This window comes from Chiloscyllium plagiosum, chromosome 34, assembly GCF_004010195.1.
Source record: "Chiloscyllium plagiosum isolate BGI_BamShark_2017 chromosome 34, ASM401019v2, whole genome shotgun sequence".
Lineage (NCBI taxonomy): Eukaryota > Metazoa > Chordata > Chondrichthyes > Orectolobiformes > Hemiscylliidae > Chiloscyllium > Chiloscyllium plagiosum.
The window spans coordinates 24300503-24317895 of NC_057743.1; the positions used below are offsets into that span (position 1 = coordinate 24300503).

At 39.0% G+C, this 17393-nt stretch overlaps 1 protein-coding gene across 4 annotated transcripts; it reads right to left on the bottom strand.

Moving 5' to 3' along the window:
* Positions 1–3608: 3608 nt before the first annotated feature.
* On the bottom strand, positions 3609–16025 carry LOC122540345 (ERBB receptor feedback inhibitor 1-like). Of its 4 annotated transcripts, none has more exons than XM_043675928.1 (4): positions 15790–16025; positions 9754–9830; positions 8450–8535; positions 3609–7768 (listed from the first exon to the last, which is right to left on the bottom strand). In XM_043675928.1, the coding sequence occupies exons 2-4, from the start codon at positions 9771–9773 to the stop codon at positions 6600–6602; spliced, it is 1275 nt and encodes a 424-aa protein (XP_043531863.1). In that variant the 5' UTR covers positions 9774–9830; positions 15790–16025; the 3' UTR covers positions 3609–6599. The 4 variants fall into 4 exon arrangements, with proteins under 4 accessions (XP_043531863.1, XP_043531862.1, XP_043531865.1 ...); XM_043675927.1 differs by having other exon boundaries at positions 3609–7771; XM_043675930.1 differs by lacking the exon at positions 9754–9830.
* Between the last annotated feature and the right edge of the window lie 1368 nt (positions 16026–17393).

Here is a 17393-nt window from a genome sequence, read left to right on the forward strand (position 1 = left end):
TTGGTGTTCATGGATACGGATCGTTAGCTGTCTTCCTGTTTGTCCTATGTAGTGTTTTGTGCAGTCGTTGCATGGGATTTTGTACACTAAAACTGGGACAACACTACTATTATAGGACAAGCCAAACAGAGAACAGCCAGGGAATTCCTAGAGGCATGGCACTCATCCACAGATTCTATCAACAAACACATTGACCTGGACCCAACATACCGGCCACTGCAGCGGACAGGTGGAACTGACAACCGGAAGCAGCAATGAAAAACCACTAAATGCCAGAGGAAACAACACAGAAGCGCTTCACAGGAGGCTCCCAAGCACTGAGGATGTCACCTAGACAGGGGACGAAATGTCTGCAACACAAATTCCCAGCTTGGCAAACAGAACCACAACATTCATATACTACTTCTACTGCCAATGAAACACTGAACCAAGTGTACTGCAACAGTACTGTCCTAAAGTTCAGCTAATATTATAGTGTGTTCTCACAAAGTTCAGCAAGTGAATACAGAAAGTAAATGAGCTGACATAGAAGGAATGGCCCAGGTTGCTTCCCTGATCTGTGTTGGCACAAATACTCTGAAAGCTACAATTAGGCTCACTGCTCCAGGGATGTGTTGGGGAATGGTAGATAATCAGTCAGCACTCTCTTTGATCATTATCCAATTATATCAGCTAAAGAGGAAAGAATTGGAGTGTGTGTGTGTGTAGTTCCAGTTGAACAGCTAGCACCAACAAGTGTGATAAATTCTGATGGTTCTTTGATCAATGGTATAGAATCCTTGAGATGTACAGCACAGAAACAGAGTTTGGTCCAACTCTTTCATGCCAACCAGATATCCTAAATTAATCTAGTTCTATTTGCCAGCACTTAGCCCATATTTCTCTAAACCCTTCCTATTCATATACCCATCCAGATGCTTTTTAAATGCTGTAATTATACCAGCCTCCACCATAGATTCATAGACCACTTCCGCTGGCAGCTTGTTCTACACATGCACTACTCTCTGCATGAAAAACTTGTCGCTTAGGTCACTTTTAAATCTTTCCCGTCTTACCCTAAACTTGCGTTTTCTAGTTCTGGACTCCTCCACCCCAGGGAAACGACTTGTCTATTTACCCTATCCATGCCCCTCATGGCTTTATAAACCTCTATAAGGTCACCCCTCAGCCTCCGACACTCCAGGGGAAAACAGCCACAGCCTATTCAGCCTCTCCCTATAGCTCAAACCCTCCAATTCTGGCAAGATCTTTGTAAATTTTTTTCTGAATTCTTTCAAGTTTAAAACATCCTTTCTTTAAAGATCTTTAAGAATAGATTCTGCAAACTGTAATACCCATTAAGGTTGAACATGCTAATATGTTGAGGGAAGGCTACATAAGTGAGAGGCTGGGGTGAATTTCACATACCAAATAAATCAGGATATCATGTCCTTCCTTGAGAAATTGGTATGAGTGCCTGAGGCAGGACAGGTTGTGTGTTGGGATTGAGGGGAGGTAGGAAGAATGCATGGGTGGGAATTAGGCATAAAGGAAAGTCATTGTGTATCTCAGTCAGTTCACAGCTTCATGGGCAATTGGGAGGCTAGTTGAGTATTGCTACCTGTCGACAGAGGTGGAAAATAGATAAGTGGGAGAGGCTTCAAAAAGAAGAAAGCTTATATGAAAGTAATCTATGATTTCTGAACTAAAGGTTATATTGGGGGCAGGGGTGTACTCCATGTCAATAGTGAAGTTACACAACTTTTATAAGGCTCTGGTTAAGCCATAACTAGTGTCGTCCATCCAGTTCTGATCACTGCACTTTAAGGAAAGGTATTTTTGAGGGAGTACAATTGGAATTTACCAGAATGATTCCAGGGATGAGGGATTTTAGCTCCAAGGGTTGGAAAGACAGAGGTAGTAACACTTTTTTGAGCAAAAGAGTTTGGGGAAGATTTGATAGAGGTGTTCAAGTTTATGGTAGGTTCATGACAGGTGGAGAAAAGTTGTTGGAAAGGGATATACTGAAAACTGTTTTTATGTCAGTGGCAATGACTTAAAACTTGCTGACAACAAGAATGGTGCAAGTAAAGAAAATGACTAATTTTAAAAAGGATGTGGAGTAAAATTTGGAAAAGTGTGAAATTGTCCATTTTGACAGAATTTAAAATGCATTTTATCTAAATGGAGAGGTTGCAGAGATCAGATGCAGAGATTGGGGTCTCCTAGTACATGAATCACAGAAGGTTAGTATACTGTACTGCAAGTAATCAGGCAAGCTAATATAATACGTTTATTGTGAGAAATTGAATCCAATAGTAGGGAGTATATGCTTCAGTTATACAGGGCATTGGTAAGACCACATCTGAAGTACTATGTACAGTACTGATTGCCATTCTTATGGAATGATGTTGAAGCATTGGAAGCAATTCAGAGAATGTTTACTAGACTAACACCTGGAATGAGCAGATAGGCTTTTGAGGAAAGACAGACTATGCCTGAATCCTCTGGAGTGTAGGAAAGGCAGAGATGACTTAATTGAAACATACAAGACCCTGAGGGAACTTGACTGGGTCAATGTTGAAAGCATCTTTCCTCTTGTGGGACAATCTAGAACTAAGGGTTATAATTTAAAAATAAGGGTGTGCCTATTAAAAACACAGATGAGGAAACATTTTCTCCCCTCAGAGGATAGTGTCTTTGGAATCAATTCCTCAAAAGGCAGTTGATGCTGAACCTTTATATATTTTTAAGGCAGAGGTAGATAGATACCAAGGGGATGCAAGATCATTAGGGATAGCAGGAACATAGAGTTGAGGTTATTAAAATCAGATCAGTCTTATTGAATGGCAGCAGGCTCAAAGGGCTGAATGACCTACTTTTATTCCTTGTTTGTTAGTATGAAATTGAATGGGCACTCATGAGAAAATCTGCAGGGCTAAAGGGATTGGATTTGACTGGATGCTCTACAAAGAGCCACCTTGGACTTGCTGGGCTGAATGGCCTCCTTCTGTATCATAATGATTCTATGGCTCTATAACAATGTGGTATTCTGTTGCTACATGTAGTCTGCCCATAATATAAATACAAGCTGTGGCTGCTGCTAAGGTATACATTTTCTAAAAAGCTTAATTGTTGTTAATATCTAATTAACACAAGGTTTAAGCACATGGTGAATGAAATGGTACAGAGTTGAAGTGGAGAAAATGGATGGAAGGAAGTGGTGAGGTGGTATGTTTGAGGGCCATATTAATATGGAGATTAGCTGTGAAAAAGGTTCACATTATTTGTAACTAGATGCTCAGGAACCTATTGTATTTTGAAGGTAGCTTCAATTTCACAGATGTAGTAAACATACCTGGATTTTGATACATATACTCCCCAGGACGACAGTCAGTCTAATTCTGTCAAATTAGATTTCTTCAACACAAGCTTGAACAGCCTATCTCCCTTCCCAGTATACTTTGTGTAGAAGGAAACCAATTATTCCTGATGTGACCTATATGTCTCGTGTACTTCCATCTCAGTTCCTGAGCACATAAAAATGCCAAAAGAAACTCTTAAAGGGAACTTCCTCTTTCTTGCACATTAATGTGTAAATACTGTCTTTTTATTAATTGAGGACTGAATAGAGAAAATAATTGTTTTATTGGATTACAAGGATTGTTGCATGGTTTAAAAAGCAAATAACTTAATACTATGAACACTGTTGCACAACTATGGGTAACAGCAGTTGTTACAGGTGAACTGAAACCAAAGGATTACAAATGGAAATCCAGCTATCAATCAGCTACTTGTTGCTAACTGCTCCCAAGCCTTCTGTCTCCCAACAACTATGTGATTGGTTCTCAGGTATCCAAACAGCTTGGAGCTGTGAAAAAAGTATAGAGGGGCTTAAGATGAACCAAAGAGCTCGGTTTGTTCTCTGCAGAAAAATGTTTTAAGTCTGAGGAAAACCAATTATTCTTTCATTCAGCAGTTACTGTTGTCTGTGATTTTTAATATGCCAAAGACCTCTAATCAATGAGCTAGCCACCATGCCTCTGGCAAACAAGTGGAAGCATCTGGGAAAGGGAAGACTGAGAAACAACATTCTGATCAGCACAAGAATCATCTCAACAGAGACAACTGACCTGCTTTCCCAGTATTCCCTCCATTCATAATACCCATATTACTTGTCTTATTCTGTCTGCCTGCATGAAAAAAGGGGAGTTTAAGGGAATTAGAGTTTTAATTAATAGTTATGTCAACAGTTCATAACGGTTTACCTGTAGCTAGAGCCTATTCACTTGTAATGAATAGTTTTTGTTAAGTATAGAAATCTGGTCCATCCTATCTATAAACCAGTGTCTGAAACAAAACAGGCAAGTTGGGGAACCAAGTATACCTTAAGATTTTTAACTTTTTGTTGGGACTCTGGCAACAGCAGGGCTTGATTTCCAGCAATAACACAGTGAGTCCTGACACATGTTGTGGTCCCTCTGTCCCATATAATAAACATTACAGTACTTATTCCCACAAACTTGATTAGAGAACAGAAAATTAATAACACAAAGGGTCAGTTCTGAGGTTAAGCAATGGGTAGGGGTATTGTTTATCATGCACTAGATTTAGCTCAGTTAGACTGTTGTCAAAGTAGCAAGTCTGCCAACTTTCTTTGGGAGAATAGAGTCCTTAACAAGCAGCACTGATCAAACAGCACAGAACAATTTAATAAAAATAGACATTAGGGAATTTTTTTTAAATAATGTAATTTATGATATCCCAATAATACTGCACAGACCACAGAAACAAATATCATTGTGGTTTTTCAACAAATATAGTTACAATACATTAAAAGATATGTTACAGCCAATGATACAAGAGTAGAATTATAGGCCTTCATTTATGAAACATGTAGTTAATTGAGTCACTAACACAAAACTATTCTCAAAAACAAGCAACTGCATGGATTCTTCATTTAGGTCCCTAATCATCTATCATGTAAACTAGTCTGCAGGTTACTACTGCGTCTCTCACCATTATGTCCCTTGTTGCACCCACTTAGGTTTTATTTTAGTATTCTAATGTTTACTCATGGTCTTATTTTCCATTTAATAAATTGCCTATGTCTACGAGGTGTTTGATTTCTGAGATAAACTGTGGCTGATGCTCTCTTGCATCTCAGTGCCAACAGATGGTGGGCTTTGTGTTAGAAGGCACAACATCATCACAGTCACCTCCTGAATGTTTTGTCTTGCTTTGTTCCTTGCTTTGTACTCTTAGCTGATGTAGCGACTCTAAGTGTTGACTCAGAGGAGGCTAAACCATGCATGGACTTAAAAGGAGAACGTATGAGCCACAGCACAAATCATATCCATCCACAAACAACACTAAATACTGACAGTAGGAACTACTGGAAAGCAGTTGCTGGCTACTATGGACCTCACCGTTACTAGATAGGGAGCCATGGGCCCTGTACATTCACGATTTAGCAAAATACTAAAAGAGAAAGATTAATGTGGATTGTGATGCTCTGATGGTCAGTTATTCACAATCTCTTCAAGAGTGGACAACAAGCAAAACAAATGTTAGCAATCTCCACTGCAGTATCTCCTATTAAAAACAATTGGTGATCATCTGTAACCTTCGGTGAGTTAATAATAAAAACAAAACAGATCGTGTTTTGGGTGCATCTTAAAAATGGTGTGGGTAAGCTACTAGTGCTGATGAACGATGAATAGCAAAATGTGACAAGTCCGTTCTCCTGTGCCACATTTACAGCTGTATCAGTTCTACTCAAAACAGGAAGGGAGCACACCCCGAGGGGCAAGGAAGAAAGGACAATGAAAAGATTGTTAGTCTTCAAACAAAATGGATCACTAACTACAGTCCCTCTGACCCTTGGCCTCTCCATTATCCCAACAGACATGTTGTGAATTGTTGGGAATGGGTAAAAGAGGCAGAGATGTGAACTGTGGCAGTTTCTGTGCTTAACTTTTAATCAAATCCCTTCACTTTAGTATAATACTTTTCATTCAAAATAGTTACGCGAGAGGTGACCTTCACTGAGCATCCCTGAGCTGGATTGTTATTAGGCATGATCATCTGTATGCTGCCCTTTAACATTTGCTGCAATTCTTCTTCACGAGTGTGTGTCTGGACAGTTAGATAATAAAAAAAAAATCAAAGTTTCAGTAATAAAAATCTAGTCTTGATTGTGTTGTGCTTGTTTCACATGAGAGTTGCTGCCTGGGAAGGGCCTTTATATCCAAACAGATGTTGAGCTTTCTCCAAGATATCATAAGGCACTGTGCTCAATGTGTCTCACCTAGTTCACTGTCTTTTCAAGGTTCCAAGAAGTAGATAAAGTGCAATTAAACCATAAAAATGTTCTAATGAAAAATGTCTACTGTAAAACTATTGTACAGGTAACTTGGACACTGCCATGTTCAAGGGCCTCTAGTTTACAGCAACTTAAATTGTATTTTAACGTATTGGATTTTCACTGGTTTTAGGATCATGTTCTGTGATTCCATTGATTGTTCTAAAGGAATTGCAAACCAAGGAATTGCCTTGGATTCTCCTGGAACTGTTCTTTGCTGTGGTCATATTTTGTTGCTCCTCTGAGGGACAAAAATCTAAGGAGCCTCTACATAAGCAACAGATTTCCCTTTTACTGTTGCTGGCTTGGTCAATGCAAATGTCTTGAAATTCTCTGTTGTGCAATCATTCGACTCCCATGTGTTCTGAGCCTCCACCAAGTATTTCTGAAACTTTTCCAGATAGGGAGGCCTCTCAGGGAGCAGGTAGTAGTGTGTAGAGCTCATCTTCCTTCCATCTTCCATGATTGGTAAAATGCATGGCACCTTTGTGCCTGCCCCATCACTGCTCTGCCGCTGCAAAATTTTGTTGCTGACGTATTTAGGGTCAGGTGCAAAGCTTCGTGTAGGTGGCATCACTCCATTGAGGTAGGAAGGGAGGCTTTTAGGACTTGGGGTGCGCGAGTTATTTCTGGACACAGGTTCCCGTGGGGGTATTTTCGGTGGCCTGTCCTCGTCACAATACATGCCTGACATCACCTCTGCAGACCATCTCCGGTAGTCAGGTTTCACAAGTCGTGGGGGTATGGGAACTCGAGGAGGAACCTCAGGCTTTACCTCATTGGAGTTTGGTGATGAACGTGATAAACAGCTTCCATTTTTAAATGCAACAGGTTTGTTATAAGATCCAGCTGGACCGGAATGTGAACGCTGTAATTTGCGGTGAGGCTGAACAGGCTTTTCAGTAACCTCGGTGCTTTCCAGGTTAGAGTCTTTTTTTATCCTATCGCAACCCTCTGGCAACCTAGTCCTATTAGCACCTTCTGAGTAAGCATAGTTGGTCTGCCCACACCCACGGAAGCTCCTTCTGCTCGGAGTATTGTACCGAAAGCTCAGCGGTCTGTAGTCTTGCAAGAGGAAATCAGTTTCAGAGCTTGTAATGGATTCAACCTCACTGTCCACATCATCAAAGGACACATCACCGGTGATGGGCAATGGAGGGAGTGGCTTAGAACTTCGATCACTGAAACACCCAGAAATAGATGGTGGACTTGTCCCTTTCACTGGTGTTTGAGGTGGTGACTGTATTGTGCTATCCACAGAGAGTCTCTTAAATGGGGAGAGCAGCTGATCTTTTTCCATTTGTAGAAATGGCTCCTCATTATTGGACATTTTCAGAGCAGCTGGTCGCAGCTTGTGGAAAGATGATCTGAGACAACTCCCAAAACAACAGTGGCCGTTCAGCTGACCTGGATCCATTTCTTGCCCTGCTGGAGGAAGAAAAGTAAAGTAATTTTTAAAACAAAAATGCTTGTTATATAAAATTCTTCCCATCTCCCCAGGAGGTTCAGCTGCCTTCTAGGGTCTGGGCTCCTCAGATGTTGGCCATCTCTCAGTATCTCATATGCAGCATTCTCAATGACAAATTCTAGCCAAGACTGCAGTATAATATTCAAGTTAGGTTCAAGGAATCACCCGACAGTGATCATTTACAGGAGCTCTTGTCTAAAGTACAATGTCAATGGTAAGGCTCAGTGATAATTTAGCATAGATCTGGCTGAGACATGCTCAGTACACATGGTAAAGGTAGGAATAAATGTAGTTACTTAAATCCAGGTTGATGATCTGACAGCACTGGAAAGGCTTAATTATTGTCCAGTGCTAGGTTTTCTGAGAATTTTGATGGTGGGCCTTCTTGAATCAGAATTTTAATGCCTGAAAGCCACTTAAAAGACAGCTAAGTTAATCACAGTGGAGTGGCACATTATAGGCAAAATCAGGCAAGAATTATCTGTTTTGTTCTTGGAGATATTACAGAACTAGTTTTCTTAAAATAACAATCTGACAGTTCCATATCACCAATAAAATTATCCAGTTTATTTTTCGAACAAAAAAGAATGAATTATCAGATATTTGGTGAGCATTTCCTATTGAGATGAGATACATACAGTTGTTTGAAGTTACGATGTAGGGCTGTTGATGGGGAGCAGCATTCAACATACAGGTCATGGCTGTGGGGTCTGTACAGTAGATGCTGAAATAAAAAAAAAATGTTAATTGCAAAGTCTGCGTGAACAGTCAATTGCCTAGACTATTTCACAACAAAAAGACTTCTCAACCCTTTCCACCTCCCTTGAGCCTACTGTCCTGTCTCCACCTGTAGCCTTAATTTAGCCATCAAAAATTACAGGAAAAGCAATATTCCCAGTGGCACTTGATGTATTATTCAAGCTTAAAATTTTTCTTCCTGCTAAATAGCCCTTTTAAAGACTCAAGAGATCAAGTTTATCTTCAGAGCTAATCCCCTTTTGATTCCAGGGATCAGTTCTGTAACTCTGCTGAATGACTGCAAAAACTTTAGTATTAGACCTATACTTAGAAATTAACCTAGAATTCCAAATGTTTTTGGTAAGTGTCCTTTAATTATTGTCAACAAGACCCCTATAAAATTTAGACTCAACTGATGTAGCAGCATTTCCCAACTTATTATGTTTAAATAAAACATGACTAATTAAATCAACATTAAGTTCTCTGCTTCCCATCAGCCAAGTTTTATTTCATCCAGTGGAGGGAATTTGGTTCCTTTTTCATTTCTCTTGGGATGCAATACTTCCACTCCTTTTCATTGAATTTTGTTTATCTCTGATCAGCCTAGATATAATCTAATTTTTTTGCACAAGACAGCAGTCATCTTTGCAGAAACCTTAGTTTGGTGTTCTATATGAATTTAAACTCCTTGCATTGTAACTGTAAACTCAAGGACCCAATAGCCTAAACAATGTGCCAAGGACATGAGGAGTCCTGGTGCAGGTCCAACACTATTTCAGTGGCTTAACCTCAATATTTACTGGCCCTAAGTTTGTAAATACACCTCAATATTTTGGAAGTCATGCAACACTACTACACACTTCAATTTTGATATTTATCTGCCTCAAGAAAACTCTCTGAAGTTACTCCCTCCCAATACCAAATTGCACTGTATTAAAGTGCTCAATTGTTAAAGTGCTTGAGGTTCCAGCAACTTTTGGTATTGATGACACAGTGATTAACGTGCATGAAACAGTTACTCAGCAGACTGCAGATTTCCTGTGCTCTATCCTTGTATCGGAAATGGTTACAATTGAGAACATACCAATCCTTTAAAGACAGTTAACATGATATTGCACTCTGTCAAATAGGAAAAAGATTCTAGAATTATTCATCCAATTTATTGTATGTCAGTAATGTCACAGGTAACAAGTTTTGGACTAACCTCAACCCATTAAGGCACATCAATGATGAAACTCTCCTTTAGGAAATCACATCTGGCTTCTGATGAAAAGTAACCATCTGAAATTTTGAGCAAATCTTTTCTGTTACAGATATTGACTTAACTGCCTTGTGTTTTCATTTTTTGTCTTGTTTGACATACTTAACATTTACACTAAAGAAGATTGATCTAATCTTTGGAGACAGCCAACAACCTTACCATGTTATCAGGTTGTGGGGTAAAAGATTTCTTTCAACCAGATCACTAGCTGTGCTAACTAAGTGTCTTTGATGTTGAAAGTTGCTTTAGAAATGCACCAAAGTGTTGGATGTGGAATAAATTCAGAGGACAAAGTTATATTATCATTGCTTATTTCAAAATGTGAAGATATAGATAAAGCTTGTTAATGTCAAAAGGCAAGAACAATAAGATGTTTGAAGGACCAGAACTCTTAATAGAATGGAGTGTCAGGTTGACATTCAACATTCATCCCTTGAATTTATGTATTATGTAAACATTCCCACCGGCAATTAAAGAGACAAGTTCCACATGTTGATATGCTAGAATGGACTAAATTAGTTTGGGAGACAGTGATGAGGCTTGATTTCAGCACAGGAAGGATTAATATTGTATAGGATGGTGGATTGATGATATGAAGTGGAAAGCAGTATCAGCCATAATGGTGAGTGATATAGAGGCAGGAAGAAAGATTGTTTGGAGAGAAAAGGTGCAACTGGATTTTTTGTCCTGTTGCATGGCGTGAAATGCAGACTGCTTTTTAACTGAATCTGCCAGCCCTGATATTAATGGGTTAAGCAGTCAGACTGTTAAAATAAAAATAAAATTAAGCTATTTGCCCGAAATATGAATTTGTACAAGTGAAGAGGTTATAAAAGGAGCCTCATTAACTACAGTAAAGTGGGATAAGAATTTCAATATTCTCAGGAGGTTGATCTAAAAAGAACATTTTCACATTCTAATTAGCTATCCGCAATTGGTACACAGACGAATTGGGAATTGGAGATTCCTGGAGATATAAAAAATATAGTGAATGGCAAATCCTGAGGAAATCTAGGTAGCAATACAGGGCTGACAGTGGCTGTCTGGGTGGAGTTTGAACATTTGTCTTCATGTCTGCGTGAGTTTCCTCCCACAGTCCAAAAATTTGCAAGTTCAGTGTCCTGGGATGTGGTGAATTAGCAATAGAAAATGCAAGGTTACAGGGAAAGGATTGATCTGGGATGATGTTCAGAGGGTCTATGTGGACTTGATGGGAAGAATGGCTTGTTTTCCACATTGTAGGGATTCTATGATTAAAATGGCTGATCAATTCTATGAAGGTCATGCCATCCCACAGAGCCAGCCAACCTGCAACATCATTAAATTTCTTCAACTCTTGTAGACAAGTGTCTCATTAGACCCATATCTTGATTAAATTGTCAATCATAGTTTGCACACTTAACTTAAACACACTATGGTGTTTTTTTTTTTAAAATCAGAGCCCTCTCTTTACTCCAAGGGAGCAAAAAGGTTATTGGATTAAAGAGGAGGTTGCAATTGGCAAAGAAGGGTTGGAAGAAGTCTATATTTTGTCTGAAGAAACAGCATAAAAGCAACCAGTGCAGGCAACAACCTGAGAATTTTATTGTAGCATCGCTCACCTGGTATCAGGTAGAGGACAGTTACAGAAATTTAATAATTAAATTGTGCGCCTACTTTCCATTTGCTAAAATACATGAATAGGTATTTGCAAATTATCTATCTTTCTTCCAGTACTCTTGTTTAATGGCATAGCTCAACACCACAAAAGTAGTTTATATATTCGACTTTTTCATTTCTCAGTATCTGCTCCCTCCAAAATGGTTTTACTGCAACACCAGTCAAACAAGTGCATCCCCATTTTCATTCACAATTGCCCACTCGCTTGTTGTCTTCAAAATGCTCTGTGCAATCCCTCAAGATAGCAGCAAACATTTTTGTCATGACTCCTGACTCTGCTCACTCTCACTGGGGTTCATGTCCCTTTTTCTGCTGAAGATACTGATTCTCATAAGAGAAACGGAAGTAGTAATTCTGCCATCTTCATCATGGAGCTTGACACAAAAATCTTTCATTACTCTAAATGGCCTGCATTGGTCCCTTATGTTACACATTTTGCCATTGATACTAGAGTACTCAAATAATTCCTCTTTTTAGCAGCTTGGAATAAGCTCCTGTGTAACAGACAAAGATCTGGGCCAATCAAAAGAAGCTCTGAGGAACAAGAAGAGAGATGCAAACGGCATAGAATTTGAGCACAATTTACAAGGTACCATCATTTTCCTGCCAGCAGAATGAATATTGACCAGAATGTCAATTCAACTGTGAGGAATGTCACACAAGTGCTGTTCTCTCCTCACCTTGCATTCACCCTGGCTCACTTTCTGCCTATTCCCTAACCCAGAGTTCATTGAATGTACCCAATGTTGCACAGGCAGAAATGGAGTCCAATCCATCTCAAATTGGTGATAGAATCAGAGTTGAACTGCTCTGTATCATACAGATGAAGTGTACCCATTGAAGCATCATAAGGGAATGTGGCAATGTGAGTGGTGTAATATTGAATTTTGGAACATTCTGGGTCTAGGGGTATGGTGACTGTTGTAATACACAAAAGACTGTCCAACTAAGTTATGTTGACATAAGTACTCAGTAGTATGGAATCACACAGTAACTTTACAGAATCTTCACATTGGGGAATAGTTGCACACACACACTTTGTGGCAATGGCAGAGCCAAGCAATTTAATTAGGACATATTGTGCCTTGAAATTTGAACAATCTGCCAAATGTACAGCTTTTTAATGTTTTTAAATTTCACCTACATCCACAACTGTCCAATAAAATGAGAGAAAAACCAACTGAAATTTCAAGCAAAGACACTTTCTTGGAATGGAGGAAATTACTAGCAAGACTTCCACTTACTACCCCTCCAGATCTGCCCCGAGATCTTAGAATAGGCACAGATACCACTGTAGTGGGCATACCAATCTAAGGCGAGGAAATAAAATTAAGAAGCTCCCTCCAGACATCTGCAATTTAAGTAAAGAACATATTGCACATTTCTTGCAAGGTGTACCAAATGATTGATGATTCAAAATTAGGCTTCGAATCTCCAATATTTTCTGGTGAATTTTTATTTTGGGAATGGGGGAGGGTCAAAAACAAGCTGTTTTTTTCCCCCCTTCCAAAGTAAATAGTGCCTAGTTCTGGTTATCTGGTAACTTTTGTCAGATATTTGGTGGGGACACAAATCATGTTGTGTAGTGATGTCAGCCATGATAAAATAGCTTGCCAACAATGCTACTACCTACATGAAGTACAGCTATTTGGGTCAGGGGAGAGAGAGAGAGAAGTCAGGAAAGATCTTTATCTTCTGGATTCAAAGTGGAAAAGGGAGCATACAAACCACAAGAGGGACCCGGAACTGGAAGAAGAAAATGCATACCTTCAAACTGCCCAAGTGTAGTACCTCCTCTTTATACAGTCCAAAATCATAAGGATCAACAGATGTTGAACAATATATTTATGACCAAAACAGAGTAGTTCCATTTAATATACCAAAAATCACTATAACTTAAAAACTTACTAGAAACAGCTTCAATATTGGCTGCACTCACTAAGTTTTGTAAATTGCAAGCTGTACCTGTGACCCTATGCTTAATTTCCAATAGTGACAGTTTTTTTAAAAAAGTCTTAAAACTTAACCATTGCTTTAAAAACCTAAAATATTAAATCCCCATCCCTTTATTTGAGCCAAAAATCCATATAGGCATAGAAAGTGGTTCACCACATTTACTCCCAGTATTTACACCATGTGCTGTCGTTATTTCAGACTCAAAGATGAGCCAATAAATGATGAAAAATGTACGTGACTACTGGTGTCAAGTCTATCACACCTGGGAGAGGCAAGAAACTCGTGATTCCTTTTCCTATTGTAAGCACATCTTTCTAATCTCCATTACATTGCTCCATCAAGACGAGTCATAAAAAGCTCAGGCAATGACAGAGCATGAGTAATAACACCAATAACGTCTTACATTTCTGATGTGGGTGTTGCAGTTTATTGATACCAATGGAAAAAAACTAAACACAGATCATACAAGCTTGGGGCCACTTAATGTGATCACAATGAAACTTCCTCTATGAAAAGAGTGTCTGACAAACTATTGTACCTTAATATTAGCAGAGGATTTAATAATTCTCAGAAAAAAACTAACCCTTCCTGCCAGATTGTACGCAACTTAAAAATTGTAGCCTGTGTTGTTCCTTTAGAGCAACTTTCAGATTGTCTTTTTTAAAAAATTTCACACTGCCATGATTGACAGGGTTGGGTGGCGATATGGATGTGAACTCAAAATTCTAGATGATGAGTCCAATAACACGACCACCAAATTACCATAATGCAGCTATAGGAAGTCAAATAGCATACCTGCTGTTAGTAACTATCCAGTCCCCACCTTTCTACAATATGGAGGTGCAAGTGTTGGATTGGGGTGGACTAAATTTAAAAAAATTCACAACATCAGGCGTGATGGGTAGCTACCTGACCAAGGAACAGTGCTGAGAAAGCTTGTACTTCCAAATAAACCTGATGGACTATAGCCCGGTGTCGAGAGATTTTTTAAACTTTGTCCACCCTTTCTATAGACACTTATAGATATTAAGTGAGGACAGGCTCAGACTCTTGTAAATCTTCCGCCGTGTCAATGGTCAAACACTTCTGGATATTCACTATCTTCCAACATTAAGAACAGCAATTTAGTTGGAAAACGGGAAAGGGACAATGAGCAACATGAGGACTGTATCCAGAGAACGAAAGACGAACTGAGACAATATTTTTAAATTTAAAATATGACAATTGGGCTCTATCCATGACAAAATACAATTTTTGAACTGCTAACTAGAATATTTTCGTTTAATTAGAGTTTTCTCAGGTCAGCTCGGGAATGCCATATAATATGTATTGTCTTTTTTTTAAAAAAATTACTCGATGAACGTGTTCACTACTCAGAGGGCTAGAAATTGATCATCTTTAAAGGGGTATTTACAGGAGCACTTTGGAATAGGTTCACGAACAGCGAAGTCTGGGACCAGTTGATCCATATCCTTTGGCTCCATAAACGGACCGTTAAAACTGGGCCTTTGCAGGAAGCAGGCACAGGACAGTAACCGCTTTAAATCGCCAGTCACTGTACAGTTTCAGAGCCCATTAACACCTTGATTTACTGCTAGCTGGAGTGAAATTAGTTTAGATCACAGCACAAACTATAAGGGAGAGATTCACTTCTAACTTCCTCTAGAGTTTCAACTTCACTCTCTCCAAAACATTGAGGTAGTTAGCTGCTTTTATATTTCTCAAAAGAACTACAAAAGGGATTAATAGTGAATGTTTTGCTACAGAACTGATTTCAAGATAGCTGCAGAGGAACTCGTTTTGATCATGAGCTAGTCAGCCCCTTACGTTCAATCCATGTATATGTATCTTGCTTAACTCTCGGTAACAGGTTGACATAATCAAAATAAAATCCAGTCACTTTACACACTGACTCAGAAACTGATCTCAGGCTCCACAAAGCTGCAACTTTAAGATCTTTGATAAACTAAGCAAAACCAAAGGAAAAAAAATGTATCAAACTCCTGAATTAACACTAAAATCAGTGTGTTTACAAAATCCACTTGTATCATTATTGCAAAAACGTTTTAAAACGTTACAGAAGTTTTAAAATGGTGTAAAACCTGCTGCAGTTCAGGTTACATATTAAACTGATCGGAGTGGCTCACGGCTAATAATTTGTAGGCAGTTTTGTTCATCCAGTACGGCAATAGATATATATCGAATTTCTTAAAGAATATTGTTACAAAGGAATTAATCACGAAATTGAGCAGAAACAGGAAACGTACAAAAGATGAAAAAATGACGAGAAAACAAGCAAAATGAGAGGAAAAAATAGCAGCGTAACAGGAGTGCAAACAACGGCGAGTGGGGTCTGGAACTCACCTACGTCCTGATCAGTTTCACGGGACAGGAAATCCGGCGCAAATACTCCAACTAACTACCCGATTCAATGTAGTGATAAATACAAAAACATTTCTCCAGACTACGTTCTACCTTCCATGCTCGCACTAGATCCCGATTCCAATTAAATGTTTCGCTGTTGCAATGCGTCCTGCAGTTTGCTTAATAAGGCGGGCTCTAAATCCTGATGTCATCATGAAGTGAGATCAGGATATCTCCACGCCCATAGCCTGCAGTCCGCACGCTTACTTACCTCTGCCTTAAAGGGGAACATCGACAAACAATCGGAGTTCAGCCCCTTAAATTTAAATTGGCAACGTTCCTCCTATATATTAAAAATTCTTTATCAAGCTCCATACCCAATAACATCGGAGGGATGAATCCGCAGATTGTAGTTTTTTTTAGCATTTGGTGGGGCCCACCATCCATCGCAGCAATTTAAATCTTGCAAAATCAGAGCACAAAAACAAAAGGTTAGATTGGACTCTGCCAAGAGTTTCCACGTCATTTGCTTGTTTTCAGATTGCTACATAGCTGGCTATTCGGTGCTGAGCATTAAATTGTTTTCCAGGCCTGGCGCTATTGGGCTAATATTTTGATTCACCATAAAATGTTACTTTAATTTCAAAAGCTAGCTCTTGTATTGCTTAGAAAAGTATCCGATGTTACATTAGTGTGTCTGTATCTATCTGTATCTCCATTCCTCAACCTCATTTTATTTCCGTGTCGAAGTGTGGCGCTGGAAAAGCACAGCAGGTCAGGCAGCTTCCGAGGAATAGGAGATCCGACGTTTCGGGCAAAAACCCTTCATCGCTTTACCTTGGTCTCTGGCCTTGGAATAAATTTACGCAGTGAACTTACAACGGTACTTTTCCATCCTTAATTATCTTTGGCCCTCCATTCACCATGACATTTCGGCAGCTATCAAATTATTCAATCGTTTGTTCAACTCCTCTTCCTAGTGTCAAACATGGCAATGTTCTTAACTCAGGAAGTTGTGGGTTTACTAAAGGTTTACTCCAGGATTTTAAGTACAAAAACCAGGATTAAAAAATCACACAACACCAGGTCATATCCCAGGTATCCTGGCTAATTTTCACCCCCTAGTTAACATCACAAGTAACAGATTATCAGATCATTATCACATTGCTGTTGTGGGAGCTTTCTGTGTACAAATTGGCTGTCATATTTCTTACATATTTGAATACATTTCCCTTTCTGCTTTGGGAAGTCTTCTGGATGTAACAAGGCATTATTTAAATGCAAGTTTTATCCTTGATGCCCTTGCCTGCACTAAAACCAATACTATTTCTTATTATTTGCCATTATAGTAGCAACAGAACAATGAGTTGACATATAACAGATGAAACTAAATGCAAGGAAACGTGAAGTGATGCATTTTGTGAGGAAGAAAGAGGAAAGGAAATACAAAATAAAGGATAAAATTCTTCACAAGTTGCAGAAACACTGAATCCTTGAGTTTTGTACGAGCAAATAACTGAAGTTGGCACAGTAGGTAGAGAAAGTAGTTAATAAGATAAATGGGGTCCATGTCTTTATAAATAGAGACATACAGTAGAAAAGCA